Source organism: Montipora foliosa, chromosome 14 (genome assembly GCF_036669935.1).
Source record: "Montipora foliosa isolate CH-2021 chromosome 14, ASM3666993v2, whole genome shotgun sequence".
NCBI classification, from domain to species: Eukaryota; Metazoa; Cnidaria; class Anthozoa; order Scleractinia; family Acroporidae; genus Montipora; species Montipora foliosa.
In genome coordinates this window covers 18668877-18683876 of record NC_090882.1, presented here as the reverse complement: position 1 = coordinate 18683876, position 15000 = coordinate 18668877, and the positions used below count along the sequence as shown (strand labels likewise).

The 15000-nt window shown below is 39.1% G+C and overlaps 1 protein-coding gene and 1 long non-coding RNA gene across 2 annotated transcripts; both read left to right on the top strand.

The window, feature by feature from the left end:
* The first annotated feature begins 506 nt into the window (after positions 1 to 506).
* LOC137985336 (serine-enriched protein-like) lies at positions 507 to 9890 on the top strand. The gene is made up of 8 exons (XM_068832923.1): positions 507 to 937; positions 2842 to 3138; positions 4813 to 4929; positions 6123 to 6232; positions 6452 to 6710; positions 7852 to 7937; positions 8368 to 8460; positions 9383 to 9890. The coding sequence occupies exons 1-8, from the start codon at positions 644 to 646 to the stop codon at positions 9582 to 9584; spliced, it is 1458 nt and encodes a 485-aa protein (XP_068689024.1). The 5' UTR covers positions 507 to 643; the 3' UTR covers positions 9585 to 9890.
* Positions 9891 to 11175: 1285 nt separating this feature from the next.
* LOC137984912 (uncharacterized) lies at positions 11176 to 11909 on the top strand. The gene is made up of 2 exons (XR_011119197.1): positions 11176 to 11357; positions 11549 to 11909. It is a non-coding gene; the product is annotated as an uncharacterized lncRNA (long non-coding RNA).
* The last annotated feature ends 3091 nt before the right edge of the window (positions 11910 to 15000 follow it).

Below are 15000 nucleotides of genomic sequence, written 5' to 3'. Positions count from 1 at the left end.
AGAATCCTTTTCCAGCGAAAGTTTTATTGAAACAAACAACATATTTGCTCTTAGAGGCGAAAACCTCTTCCTATTTCATTGCGTGCGTGAAGACAACAAACTCAATTGTGTCAAATTACCTTGTACTTCAGGTAAATACTGCTCACTTTGATTTCGTCTCCACGGGCGATAGATTGTTGTCGAAGTCCAGTACTCGTCGCTTTTGAGATTCATGCCAAGTTTATCCAACTGACTTTCCATTATTGAGCTCCATAAGGGTATATTTTGTTTAAGGATCCACTAAAACGCCATTCGCGTTGCATGACTTTCGACGCCATTGCAGGCTAAGTTAATGATTCTACTGTGTCCACCAGAGAAATCTACGCAGTTCCACTACCCTCTCGATCCTACGAAAATACGCGCAGAAGGCTCTATCCACAAAGACACCACTTACCAGGGGAGTGACAGGCAAGACTTTTACCGACACGGAAAAAAAAAAAAAAAAAAGAAAAAAAATAAAAAAAAGAAAAAAAAGAAAACAAACAAACTAACGCAGACCTCGACTGGGTTTGCCTTATAAGGCAACCCAGTAAAAAGAAAACAAACAAACTAAACGAAGACCTCGACTGGGTTTGCCTTATAAGGCAACCCAGTAATAAGCAACATGGAGGCGTTTGAAGGTGAAGATAAAACTTGCCTCAATGTTGAAGGGCTTTTGAGCGATTTGCAAAACTTAATCGACGATCGTGAAACTGCAGATGTCGTATTCCTTATTGGGAGAGACGAAGTTTCGATGTACGCGCACAGATTGATTTTGGTGGCGCGCTGCAAACACTTCCGAAATCGTCAAAGGGAATTGTGGTCTTCCAAATCACTTAACACTCAGTTGACAGTAAGAAAGCCTGATCGTCGTCCGGATGTTTTCCGCGAAGTACTCACATTTATCTACACTGGAAAGGTATCCTTGAAACGTCATTTGTTATCTGGGTCAGTAGGACATTTTACAATGACTGCAAAATTCTCGCGCGCTCATTGGCTAATTTTTATTGTCAATAAGCGGACAGACACATAAATTCGATAATGACGCGATATTGCTCACGTCAGATTGAAGTTTCTCACATTTTTGTCCCGCGTTCTTCTCTTGTTTTGACTTAATTTTGATCCCTCTGCCTTATTTTGTTATTGTAAAAAACAAATTGATGTCAGTTTTTCATGCGTCTGTCCTGTTATTGACAATGAATTTCGTCATAACATTGTCAAAGTAGTCTGCGGATCCACGCGGCCATAGCCGAGTGGATCCGCAGACTACTTTGACAATGTTATGACGCAATTCATGATCAATAACAGGACAGATGCATGAAAAACTGACATCAATTTGTTAATTTCATTGGGTGTATGCTCAGGACATTCCACGGGGTCATACATGAATTCCTTACCTGCGTCTGTGTGGTTTTTTTTTTGCACGTATGGTCTGTCATGTACGAATTCTTAAGCATTCCACTCATACCTCGTTTGATCACCTGCCGCTACAAGAAGCGTCAAAGTTCAAACACTTACTCCATTGGAATGTCAAAAGGGCATTACTAAACCATGAAACAGTGAAACAACAAAACAGCGAAACAAAGCACCAAAAAACCATGTATGATCCCACCATACATTGAATACTAACCGACATTAAAACATTGTTTTAAGCCTAATTAGGCCTAAAATGTTATTGCTCCTAATCTTAGTCTAAATCTGAATCCTAATCTTAATCTCAATGAATTAGGAGCAATGACGTTTTTTGATCTCAAATCCAACCTTCGTCGGTTAGTATTCAATGTAAGGTGGGGTCATACATGGTGTTTTAGGGTTTCGTTTCACTGTTTCGTGGTTTAGTAAGGCCCAAGGTCAAATAAATACCCGAAGCCCCCACCCATCTAGATCATTCCATGTAACCTCCCTCCCCCCCTAACATTTTAACAGGGAGGGGGAAAGTGCAAGTGAAGAAATTGTATGCTAAGATGAATTTTTCATAATTGTGGTGTTTCCAGTACGGTGGTTTTCACTGAGAAGACCGCAAGTCTCCAGGTGTTACGAAAACAAAGACCCTTGAAAACTAAGACCTAAGACCTAAGACCCTGGGTCTTAGTTTTTGCAGTACGAAAACTAAGACCCCGGGGTCTTAAAGTGCCACTACGACGAAAATTTTTGGTTTTCTTTTCAAATTTCTTCAACGTCAATTAAGTCAATATGTTCAAAATGATACAATGCATTTAAATTTGAAACAATAGAAGCAAGATAAGTCAGGAAATAGCCAGCCAAAAACCGCTAAAAATCTGTCTGCCATTACTCGGACGGCATTGGAGAAGCCTGCGATTATTTTGTAAGCAGTCTTCACGCAAGACTTGGCTCGTGACGTCATACGCGCATCGCTTCGTGGGTGTTTGACAAAGCGAACAAGTCGATCAAGGAGTAATGTATATAATATCAGCAAAAAGCAACTCGGCAATCTCTCACATCTCATAGACGGCATGGGAAATTAGCCGCGTTTATTTTAAGCGTTGCGCACATGATGTCAGACCCCAGGCGATCCAGCTAGACCCAACCCTTTTCCTTGTTCACGGTCATTTGCCGTTCGAGTAATGGCGGACAGCGAAAACCGAAAAACTATGTTACAATAATCATACTTTCCGTGGGAATTTTGAGATAAAAATTTGGCATGATACCCCTTTAGTACGTTTATTTTCAAAATCTAAGGAAAAAAGGACATGCAAAATTTTCATCGTAGTGGCACTTTTAAGTCTTAAGTCTTAAGTCCAAGGGACATGTCCTTAGAACTGATACAGGAAGGACTTGCTTGATTGTTCTTTTTGCTTCCAGGTTCAGCTGCAAAGTCGCACAGCCTTTGAAATGTTGAGAATTGCTGAAGACTTAGAAATCACAGATTTACAGCATGCTTGTGAACAGTTTTTCATGGACAATCTTAGCGTGAACAATGCATCTGAGTTTCTTATGGATGCCACGTCTGTTTCAAAAGGAGTGGGTACTGGGGGTGTGTCATCCTTAATAGACAGGTGTGTTGCATTCATGGAAGAAAATGCTGAGGAAATTGTGAAAACTGAAGGATTCCTTCTCCTTTCTAAACCAGCAATGATCAGGCTTGTGTCCAGTAATCAGGTGACAGAATATTTCATTTTTTTAATGTCAAGTATGGGCTGTTTTAATATATTAAACAATTAGACCCGTAGCCCACAAGGGCTACGGGTCAATAGCCCACGAGGGCGAAGGGTCTAATTGTTAGTATCACCCAACTAGTCGGACAGAAAAGGCAATAAAAAAGTTAGCAAATGCAAGCTGAAAATATATTTATTTGGGAATTAAATGAAAGAAAGCATCAGGCTTTTCCCTACTCGAGGACTATTACTAATAGTCCTCTAGTAGCGTAGCCAATCAAAATGCAGCATTTGCATCAGTCCACTAGTTGGGTGATACTAATAACTGATATCACTTGAAGGAGTAGGAAATAGGGGGTGGGGCGTGCAGGGGCTGGGGGGGGGGGGGGGGGTGTTAGAGTTCTTTTAGTCTGTTGATGCTGGATTGTTCATCCTCAGCCAAGAGGGACAACAAGTACCCTGTCATTCTATGATGGATACGCTGATATGGACTGGCATCCAGACCAGGGAGGTGTGGGTATCTTGTAAAAAAGGAAAGGAAAGGAAAGGAAGTCAACTTTATTCAAGTGTCTAGTCTTCTAGTGCTGGAGCACTAACAGGCCATTTCTGAGTTCATGTCTGCCTGCTCTTCATAGCAAGTTTAAGTGCAAAGTTTTTCTTATGAAAATTTGTTTTCGTTCATATGTAAAGTAGAACTAATTACCATCACAAAAACTTTGCACTTAGACTCGCTTTGAAGAGCAGGCAGACAGACATGAACTCGGAAATGGCCTATTGGGGACTGTCACTGTAAGCTGAAATAAACAAATTAATGCAAATCAAATCAAATATAATAGCTTTTTGAGTAGAGGGGAAAACCAGAGTACCTGGAGAAAAACCTCTTGGAGCAGAGAAGAGAACCAACAAACTCAACCCACATATGTCGCCGAGTCTGGGAATCAAACCCTGGACCATGTTGGTGGGAAGCGAGTGCTCTCACCACTGCGCCAGCCCTGCACCCTGGACTTACTTTCTATTCAGTTATGCTTGTGGTTCACTGATGCTGGGTATTACATGGTATACTAGCGTTATTCCCATCTGTTAGAAAATAATTAACAATTATTCGCCAAAGGTGAAGTGAATATTGGTGAATATTTACCGAGACGTAGTTGAGGTAAAGGGTTCCCCAATATTTACTGAGCCTGAGGCGAATATTATTGTTTTAGTGTAATTTTCAGCAGTGAATATCAAGAAAGTGCAAAACAATGTGCTAAAACAAGATAAAAACTAGGCACGAAAAGTGCTTGATTGGCTTGGCAGCCACGCCGCCAAAATGTTATATTCACCGGGTAGTGCAGTGAATATAACACTAAATTCTTATATTGAAAGCTGAAAATTATACTAATAATAGACAGAGAGTACTAATCGTCTTGAAAAAATGTTACTTGTTGCCAAATCAACGCAAGTTGTTTGATAAGAACATGATCAAAACATTCATTCTGTTAACTAGTATCAGAGATATCTTTGTCAGGTAGTCATGAGAAGTTAGTGTTAAATCAGGTCTCACAGCTCTCAAGCTGATAATATTCTAATACCTGTCTTGACTGACAATTCATTGAAGTTGTGAGGAGGATTTATGTAGCAATCTTTCCTGGCAGTCAAAGGTTTAAGTTTATAAGCTTATTTCCTTAATATACAGTTTGCGGTGTCAGAGGAGGACCTTTGGCGAGCAGTTCTCCTGTGGGGGAAAAGGAAATCTGGCGTGAACAAACCAACTAATCAGTGGTCTGAAGAGGACAAAGCCAATATAAGAGAGGTAAAGAGAGGTGTTACAGACAATGCTTTTTCAATGTTCAAATTGTTTTAACCCAAGTTACTTCTTATTTTTGGTTTCTTCATCCAACGCAAATAACTGGCCTTAGCAATACTAAAAATATATATTTATTTTTATTGATATTAGTTACTCCCAGTCATGCTCCAAAACCTCCAAAGATTGTTTACTTTGAGTGGAAGTTTTGGATTTCACCGTCCGCCATTACTACTCATGTTCCAAACTGACCAATTTGACCTCAGAGGGTTGGATCTAGGGACAAGTGATGTCATTTACTCACTAGCTTAATATTTCTCTTGTGTAAATGCAGCTTCTTATTATATGCAAAACTTGAGATTAATTTAACTTCTTAAAGCCCGAAACTTCTGTCAGTGCTGCATATTAATTCAGCTGTGCACACATGCATTGCATTCTTAAACTAGTTAGTCTTTGCCACATTTTATTTTTTCTCCTGGATCCACGTTGGTAATGGCAGACCCTTAAAATGGGAAAATTCCATTTAAAATAAACCGGTGTCTTTTAAAATCAAATGTTTAATTAAACTTGGCTCACTTATGGTTTAGTTAACCCAGTGACACCTCAAACACTGTAGGATTCTCCCAGTTGACAAGTAAAATCGTCTAGCGTTAGAGTAAAACCTGTCAAGCCTTACTCCGAGGTGTCAATGGATTAACATACTAGTAGTTTTGAAATCTAAAGAAAAAGAAGAAGTGATTTTTTTGGTCATAGTAGCACTTTAAAAGGTAACTGTATTTAGAAAACAGTCCTAAGAAAATGTGCACGCTGATTGGTTAAAAATCGTGTTTCTATAATTCGATGGAGACACAGAACTAGCACAAGCTGTTGATGTAGTGATGGCGCGAGCAAAGAGAATTTACACTTTGATAATTAGAGTTAACAAGTTGTTTTCCTTTTTCTTGTTACGTTGTTTTCTATGAGTGAAAGTTTGGGAGAACTCGAAAAAGCTGTGGAAACATTCGCCTGCGGCTCGTATTCCCACAGCATTTCTCGTTCTCCCAAACTTTCACTCGTGTTTCTATAACTCGATAGAAACACGGTACATGTTTTCTATTTCTTAAACAATAGTATAAATTTTTTTTGCCTTTCCACTTTTCACTGAGATATTTGTTCATCATGAGCTTTTAGTGACATTTTAATTTCATTTGTTTCGGTGATAGGCTCTGTCAGGAGTTATAGAGTACATCAAGTTACTACTCATTGATAGCACTGTGTATGCAGAGGAAGTGGAGCCCACTGGAGTAGTACCTATGGAGGTATCGTTAGAGAGGTACGAGACGATAAACTACCTTTAGTGACTTCTCTTTGTTTTGCTGTCTTGTGGACATGTTGTGATACCTGGATAAAGCTTTAAACATCAGCTTTTGAATTTTCTGTTTAAAAAATTTTACCTTGATTCATATTTCAAGACGCATTCTTAAAAAAACGTTTGTTCTTCTTTTGGAATTTATACAAATGTATCAAACCTATACTCTTTTCTTTTGCTTAGGTATCGCTTTGCAGCAGTTCCCACCCATTTTAGAAAAACGGAAGACCCACGGTTACAGCCAAGAGCATCTCAAAAGTTGTTCCATAACACAATCCTCTTGTCCAAGGATTGTCTTAGGTTTCAACATACACTGAACGCTTGGTTTGGCAATGAACAACAGGAGTGGCAACTGCTGTATAGAGCATCCAAAGATGGATTCTCTGCTGCTGCATTTCATGAGAAATGTGATGGTCATTCACCAACTCTTACTGTTGTTCTTGTTAGTAACAATTTTAGCCTTTCACTGTACATAACAAGTGACTTTGTAGACTTAAATGTAATCATCCAAGGGACAGCTGAAGCACTGAAAGAGAAGAGCAGGCTTGGCAAGAAAGATGGTTGCAATCAATGATAATTTATTTATCTTGATCTTGCTGCAGTGTTGCGTGCACTTAATGCTAAAGATGCGCTTCACTATCAAAAGGCAAAGTAGTGAAGAACATAGCATCCTTATGGAAATTCATACCTCTTTTATGTAATCTTTATTCCTTTGGTCGTGAAGTATTGTCTTGATGTTTTGGAGTTTTGTCATAGTGTACTGCAGCAATATTATCATGTGGTGTGGTTTTATTATGTGGCCAGGTTTTGTCATTATGTGACGAGATTTGCTGGTTACTTGTTATGCTTCCATCATGATGTGTTGAGGTGTTTTTTTGATGTACTGTGTTTATAATCACATAAGGGGTGAAACTCGATGTCACAAAAGAACCTCACCACATGAAATGTAACCACAGCATGTCAAAGGAAGACCGCAATACGGCATGATGGAAACACAAAACCTAACCATCAAACTTTGTCACATAATGACAAAACCTCACCACATAATGACAAAACCACACCACAAGACAAAACTTCCAAGACCAAAAAAATAAAGAATACTTAAGAAAGTTATGGCTTTCCATACATCCTTGTTTGCAGAACTGTTCTATGTTAACAACACAGACAAGCCAGTTCTTTGGTCTTCTTCTTCACTTGTTTAGTTACATTTAATAGCTCCTTCTATAGTTCCTATACAAATTTGCCTTAAGGTTAAAAATAAGTCGCTACCACCAGAACAATATCTAGCCAAAAATACTGGTAGGTCTTTAAGTTTACATTATTTTTAAAAAATATTATTGTTGCATGAACCTTAATAATCAACAGTTAAAAATCACATCCTCATTAGCTTAATAATTTTGTGGAGTACCTCAAGGTTCTGTTCTTGGATCTATTCTTTACTTACTTTAGACACCTTTGGCTGGCATTCTTTGTTACTACAAGTTACCATAATTTTTTTCTCTATGCTGTTATTGCTCAGTTATGTATTGATGTTTGGACTCTTGTAATACTTTTAACAGTGAGCAACAATGATTAAATTTCAGTCTTCAAATGGGAGTTTGTGTGGAGGCTTTAGTGATCAACCTTGGCAAAGTGATATTCCACGTGGGAAGTACATCCCTTCTGACAGGTGGGACTTCAAGTACACTCACTCAACGATTTTCATAATTTTGTGGAATCTCATCGAATGGCCAAACTACATTTTGGCTTCCACCAATCAAAGGAAATCAATAATTATTATTGTTGCATGACATATCCTACCAATCAGCATCTTTGGTTCCCATGGTACATTCATACATTTGAACTTGACGCTGATGGAAAGTGATGGATTATGTACGAATCTTTTTACTTAAAAACCTTTAAAAAGATATCATAATGGTATTTGAGCTGTGAACTAAACAAAGAGGCCAATTCACTTTCCAGAGGTGGAGTCAATCTTCCCGGGTATTTGTGGAAATTTGATTGATGGTAACCAAGACACAGTTTGGTGCTTAGCGCTTGAGGTTGAGATTCTGCAGAATTATGAAAATCGCAGAAATTCACTTTATTTTGTCACTCAGGGCTTTCTTGTTCACGCTGATCAATCCTGAAAGTGTTCCTCCAAGCAAGTTTGATGTAACACATCCCAAGTATGCTACTCTTCATCACCCAAGGTTGGTTAGATTTGTGTTGTACCTTTAAGCACAGGCCAATCTTGCCACTTAAGTGTTGCAACGTATTGGAAATTTTTCATTAGAGACAAGTGACCCAAGTACATGTGTCTCCTTTCCTTTTGTTTGCTTTGGCAACAAACACCTTTCTCACATGTCTGGGCGATGTGTATCATTTTTTCTGTCTGTGGAATCAGGGTTTTAAGGAAGGGTTGGCGGCTTCACTCGAATTTTCCATCTGTAGTTTGATTAGGATTAAATCAGCCTAACTTTTATGAATAACACGAGAAACAGGCACCACAAAACACAGGCCTTGGATTGGCCAAGTTTTGTTCATAAAAAAGTATGGAAGAAATACGTTTTCAAAGAATTCCCTCTGACCCCTCTAGAAGTATGCACCTTCAGTGCTTGTGGTACATTCACCGCCTACTCCTTAGATTTCTTCACTCATTTGTATTCTCGTTGAAAACCCTGATGGAATCAATATGATGACATATATGCAATATTTGACATCCTCTCTGACATCAGTCCTTTAAGATGAGCCACGCCCTCTGGTCACACCTCTCTTAAAGGGGTGATTATGCCTCCTTCTCTTTTGACCTTCACTCTACCTTTTCATTTGAAAAGAACACATTGGATGCAAGAGATCTCTATATTGCCAGAGAAAGTCGATACATTCCATTTTAGACCATCATATTGGGATAATGTTCATTGTAATTTTATGTAATGGTTAATACTTGAGTAAAGCTCCATCTTGAATCTCTTAAACTCTCTTCCTGGTTGCAACCTATTAAAAAGTCCCTGCGAGACAGGCAAGCCCGTAGAATGACTTTATTTCCAGAGTCAGACGTGTTCAGTCTGTCCATACTGAATAAATCTAATTTGATTAATTTGCATTTCAAGCCTGTGTGATTTTCTGTTGCAGGTATGGCCCCATGTTTGGTGCTGGTGCTGACCTTTGCATTTCTGATGAGTGTAACGAGAGGCCTGATTCGTACTCTAACTTGCCTCACTCCTATGATGGTCCTCAGGCCTCTAGCAGCGTGCTAATGGGAGACTACAATTTTACAGTGAAGGATTATGAAGTGTTTGGTTTAAAGAATGAACATTTGTATGAGAGAGTTTAAGAAACGGAAGTTACATGCCGAAATATTTGCATGAGAGTATCTTTAGATGACCAGACAAGATTGTCGAAGGACAGGTCTGATTTAAGAGGGAGTCTCCAAAAAAAAGTAATGTAAATATTTTCCAGTGAAATGGTTGTAAATAGCCAAAGGAACATTTTATAAATATTTATGTTGAGGTCGTATGTTGTGATAAAAGGTTCCTGGAGGCAGAACCAAACAAAAGATCTTTTAATGTATTGACTATTTTTGTACCCTTTGTAAAAAAAAAGTTTGATAATAAAAAACTACTATATTCTAATAATTCTATATTGGATTGAAGTTTGTTGATCTTGTCACCTGGCACCCATAAAAAAACCGGAAGTTAATCTTTGCCTGAATCCAACTCTGAACCGTCGCTCGAGGGGTACTACGTGGTATAAGCCCGCACAAAACATCCAGAGCGCCTTCTTTCAGTTCTTTGGTACAATTGTCAACTTTATACTCTGCTAACTACGAAACTTCTATAACCCTGTTACCTCTGTGACTCTGTTACCTTTGTAACCCCGTTACCTTTGTAACTCTGTTACCTTTGCAACTTCGTTACTTTGTTACCCCAAAGGTAACAGAGTTACAAAAGTAACAGAGTTAGAGAGGTAACAGGGTTACAGTACTTAGTTTTCACTACAAGAATCTTGTATTCATCTGTAATTTTTGTGTATTACTCGCATCGGGTTATAGGCGTATATATATATAGGGTTGCAGAGGTTACAAAAGTAACAGGGTTAGGTAACAGAGTTACAAAGTATGGTGGCTCAGTTGGTTGAGCACCGGGCTGCCATGCGGAAGGTCGTGAGTTCGACTCCGGGTCTTAACATAACTGAGCAGACTGAGGAAAAAGTGCTGCCTTTGTAATTACATCTGCAAAATGGTTAGACTTTGAAGTCTTCTTGGATAAGGACTAATTAAACCGTAGGCCCTGTCTCACAAACCTTCAATGTTCATAAAAAACCTGTGGGACGTTAAAGAAAAACTATCCTAAACATTCATAAAAGGTAACCTTAGGCCTAAAAACGTTTGTTTAGGCCTAATTAGGCCTAAGGTTAGCTTTTATGAATTTTTAGGATATTTGTATTGGTAAAACAATGACCTGTGATTCCGGATTTTAGGGTTGCCCCGTTAAAGATCCCACACACTAGTCGAAAAGTGTAGGGCACGGTAGTTGCCGGTGTTGTGCATTTTGGTCTGGTCTTTCCTTCAGCAATGTGGTCGGCATGGCGTAATCTTCTGAATGGACTACTGATCAATGAGACCACATTGCAGCAAAACAGACAGTAGTCAAATTGAAGGAGTCCAAGTGCTGAAACTGGTAAACAAGGTAAGAGATCAGAGTTACAAAAGTAACGGGTTACAGAGGTAACAGAGCCACACAGGTAACAGTTTCGTAGTTAGCAGAGTATTAAGTTGACAATTGTACCAAAGAACTGAAAATGTACTGTCAGAAGATTAAGAAGGCGCTCGGGAACTGAAATACTGCTCGGGACGTTTAGTGGCGACTTACACCACGTAATAGCCCGCTCGAGAACTGGTCATTTTACCCACAATCCTTAGAGGTAAATATTGGATGGTCGTCCATCTTGAAAGAAACTGAGGTCAAAGAGAAGGCAAATACAATACTTTTTCTTCCTGAAACTATCCATCATGTTTGTGCATCGAGCCTGTAACACATTGAAGTTTGGATTATTTCGGAGATCAATGGCTACTGCCGGTCGACGACCAGACACTCCCCAAAAGATGGTGTGTATCCAATTTGATATTCTCTCCGTGTCCTTGTGCATGCTAGTTGAGTTAACCTCCTAGAAATTACGTTTATGCAATAGTGAAAAGAAATCTCCATGTAAACTAGTTGATGAAAGCTTTCACTGTACAAATTTCAAGCAATAACTTTCACTACATGTCTCAAATTTTCAACCTTTTTCGTTCCACAGACTACGTTTCACCAAGTTGCTGCATTTACGGCTATATTCTGTGGAATTCTAGGACCTGGAATAGTGCTGATGTTAACACGCGAGAAACCAAGTTCTCAACATTGATGTTGAGGGTGATGATTAATTTCTGCTATAAAATCGTTATTGTGAAAATCTGTATATGTTTCATGCACTCTTTGTCAATTTTGAAGAAACTGTAAAGAAAATTCTGATGTCATTTTTGTTACATTTCATGTATTGCCAATAGGTGGAGTTGCAGTGGAAATTGGAAAACGTTTGATGTAGAGTCACTCAGTAAAACTGTAAATTTCACTCCGTTTAAACACATGTCATCAATAAATGTTAAATTTTTGGCTTGTTACTTTTCAGTGGTTTTCAGTGACTGTTGAGCATCTAAATTGTATTCGGGCTGTGACAACAGTTGCTGATGACAACCAATTCAATGGCTTTGTAAAATGAGTGAAGCCGGGGATAGGTGTAGGAAATCACTTGCAAGAATGTAGAAATAATGTTAGTTTTACCCTTGCCTGTGATTAGTGGAAGATGACGAGCCATGTATAGTAATAAGTAAGTAACTGGTTATGTCACCCAAAAGTCATCTCGCCCAAAATGAGAGCTATGTAGCCTGAAACTTTATCTATGGCTTGATATCTATACTCGCTTCTATTCACATTGAAATAGATTGTCAAAAAATAGCTGGAAATACAGGATTGCCTCATTCCTCAATATTTAGGTCATTTAGATAACATTTTTAAATGTACTGAAAGTTGCTTTCAAAATGCGTAAACGTTAAGTAGCTTACATCGACTATACCAGTTAACTTCACATGATCAAATTTTTGGGAAACAGACCTCTTGATCTCGGCAACATAGCTCTAGATCTGGTTTTGAAGTCTACCTTTGGGTGACTATACCAAAGCAATAACAAGCCTAGTTTCAACACTTGATATTGAAACCTGTTAAGTCAAAAGTGACTTTGTGGTGTTGCTATTTTTTGTTGCTGTGCAAAGAGTTTATCTTTTATTAACTTTTGGAGTCAGAGGAGTTCACATTTCAGTCAACTGTTTCGTCTTTTACTGCCCTCTGGAACTGCCACAAGATAAAACATTGCCTTACAGAGTTAGGATATATGATTCGGTAGGTCTAATCTGCAGGTCACAGGTTGCAGGTCATTGTTTCACCAATACAGAAAGTATCCTAAACATTCTTAAAAGCTAACGGTTAGCTTTTAAGAATGTTTAGGATACTTCTGTATTGGTGAAACAATGACCTGTGACCTGCGACCTGCAGATTAGACCCGCCGCGCATGATTTCATTAAAAACTAATCTCATATTATTGAGGCACGTTCAACAGTCGCTGTGGAAGTGCAGGGTGTAAACTGCAGGTTGCAGGTTAGAGTGGTAGGCCACTGTTTTGCCATAGCTAAAACAACCCAACACTTTACTAATGCTAACATTATGCCTAAAAAATAATGTTTAAGCCTAAGGTTATGTAACGTTTTTGTAAAGGTTTGGGTTGTTTCATCGTCATCATCATCTATCCAATTTTGATCCGGGTAGCCGGATTTACCCCACTCTCCATCTCGCTCGATTCATGGCATCCTTTTTCTCCAAACCTACGCTCTTGCTCTCCTTCTCCACTTGCGTCTTCCACGTCTTCTTTGGTCGTCCTCGTAAACAATGTAAAACAGTGTAAACAATGGAAAACAATGGCCTGCAACCCTAACCTGTAACCAGCGCACTTTACAGAGGCCCTGACAGGGTAAATTCCGACATGCGACATGGCCTAAAAAGTAGCGACAGCACATAAAATGAAATTCCAATGAAAGAATCCTTTCCCAGCAAAATTCCGACAGTGACGTCAAGGCCGAGAATGAGCCGATTAAACCCAGACACGAGTGATTTTAAATTTCAGACAAGCGACATGGGAATTCCCCCCCCCCCCCCCTCTTGGGGCCTCTTTACACCCTCTGCTTTGGAAGCAAAGGAAAAGGGTCGGGAAAGAATAAGAAACAATGTTATAGGACCAAAGTTTGAGGATACAAGTATGGACTTCTTAGATGCGAAGGACTATGACTCACGTGACAGAATTGAAATGCTTTGCCCTTGGCTAGACTCTGAGTCCCTTACCAAAAATCAGCTGACTCGGTAAAAAGAGTCATGAGGTGCGCGATCACCATTAATTTTGCACATTTGACTGAGACGTGCACGCACAATGTAATTCAAGATGGCGCTGAAAAAGCAGTTGACTGATAAACAAAACCTTGCGATAGCCACTTCAGAAAATGCCATAACACTTTCTGCTTGTTCCCCCAAATTTTGCATAGGCATTGTTTTTATTTTCTCTTGGTCCCAAGAGAAACAAAAACAATGCTTATGCAAAATTTGGAGGGGGCAAACAAAAGAGTATTATGGTGTTTTCCAAAGTGGCCTATCTGAATATCACTCTATGCACAGGATACCCAAGATTATAAATTGTGTTCTCTTAAATGTTGAATGCAATTGCCCAGTTCTGAGTTCATGTCTGCCTCCTCTTCAAAGCGAGTCTAAGTGCGAAGTTTTTCTTATGAAAATTAGTTTTCATTCATATGTAAAGTAGAACTAATTACCAACACAAACACTTTGCACTTAGACTCACTTTGAGGTACCCTGGATGCCAGAGGAATTTTTTTTCAAGGTCGGAAAGAACGCTCAGCGATTCCAAATCACTGAGCGTTCTCTCCGACCTTGAAAGAAAAATTCCTCTGGCACCCAGGGTAACTTTGAAAAGGAGGCAGACACGAACTCAGAAATGGCCTATTATATTAAATGGATGACCATCCAAACTGTTGTGTTTTAAACTCCAGTACCACATAAAAGATAGAACTGCTCCTCACATTCAACTTTCGTCTATAACCCACACTTCAAATATGCATTCCAATTGGTCGAGTTGGAAAATACCATAATACTCTTTGTTTGTCCCCCCAAATATTGCATTATAAGCATAGTTTCCAGTTTCTCTTGGGAATTACAATGGCTCAAGAGGAAACAAAATGCTTATTTGGGGGGAAAAAACAAAGAGTATTATGGCATTTTCCTCTTTGGCCAATACCCGTATGAATATAAATCAGGGACAAATCTTCATTCCACCCACCCCTCCCTACAAAGCTTTCTTGGATAGCCCACAAGTCGGGTAGTACTTGGTGTAAGACCTAACTATTATGTCCTCAGTTACACTCATACACCTGTAGTAGCTGTAGTACCCGTAGCAGCTGTAGGTCTCAGTGTATGGGTGTAACTGGGGACATAATAGTTAGGTCTTACACCAATTACTACCACAGCTTGAAATGTGGTATTTTAGGGCAAAAAAATGGGCATAACAACCCCTGCTGATTCGACGATGTGGACATCATGTCCTCAAAGCAAAGGTGAGTTCCGTATCACTAGTTGATTCCGTTTTCTTTATTTCTTATG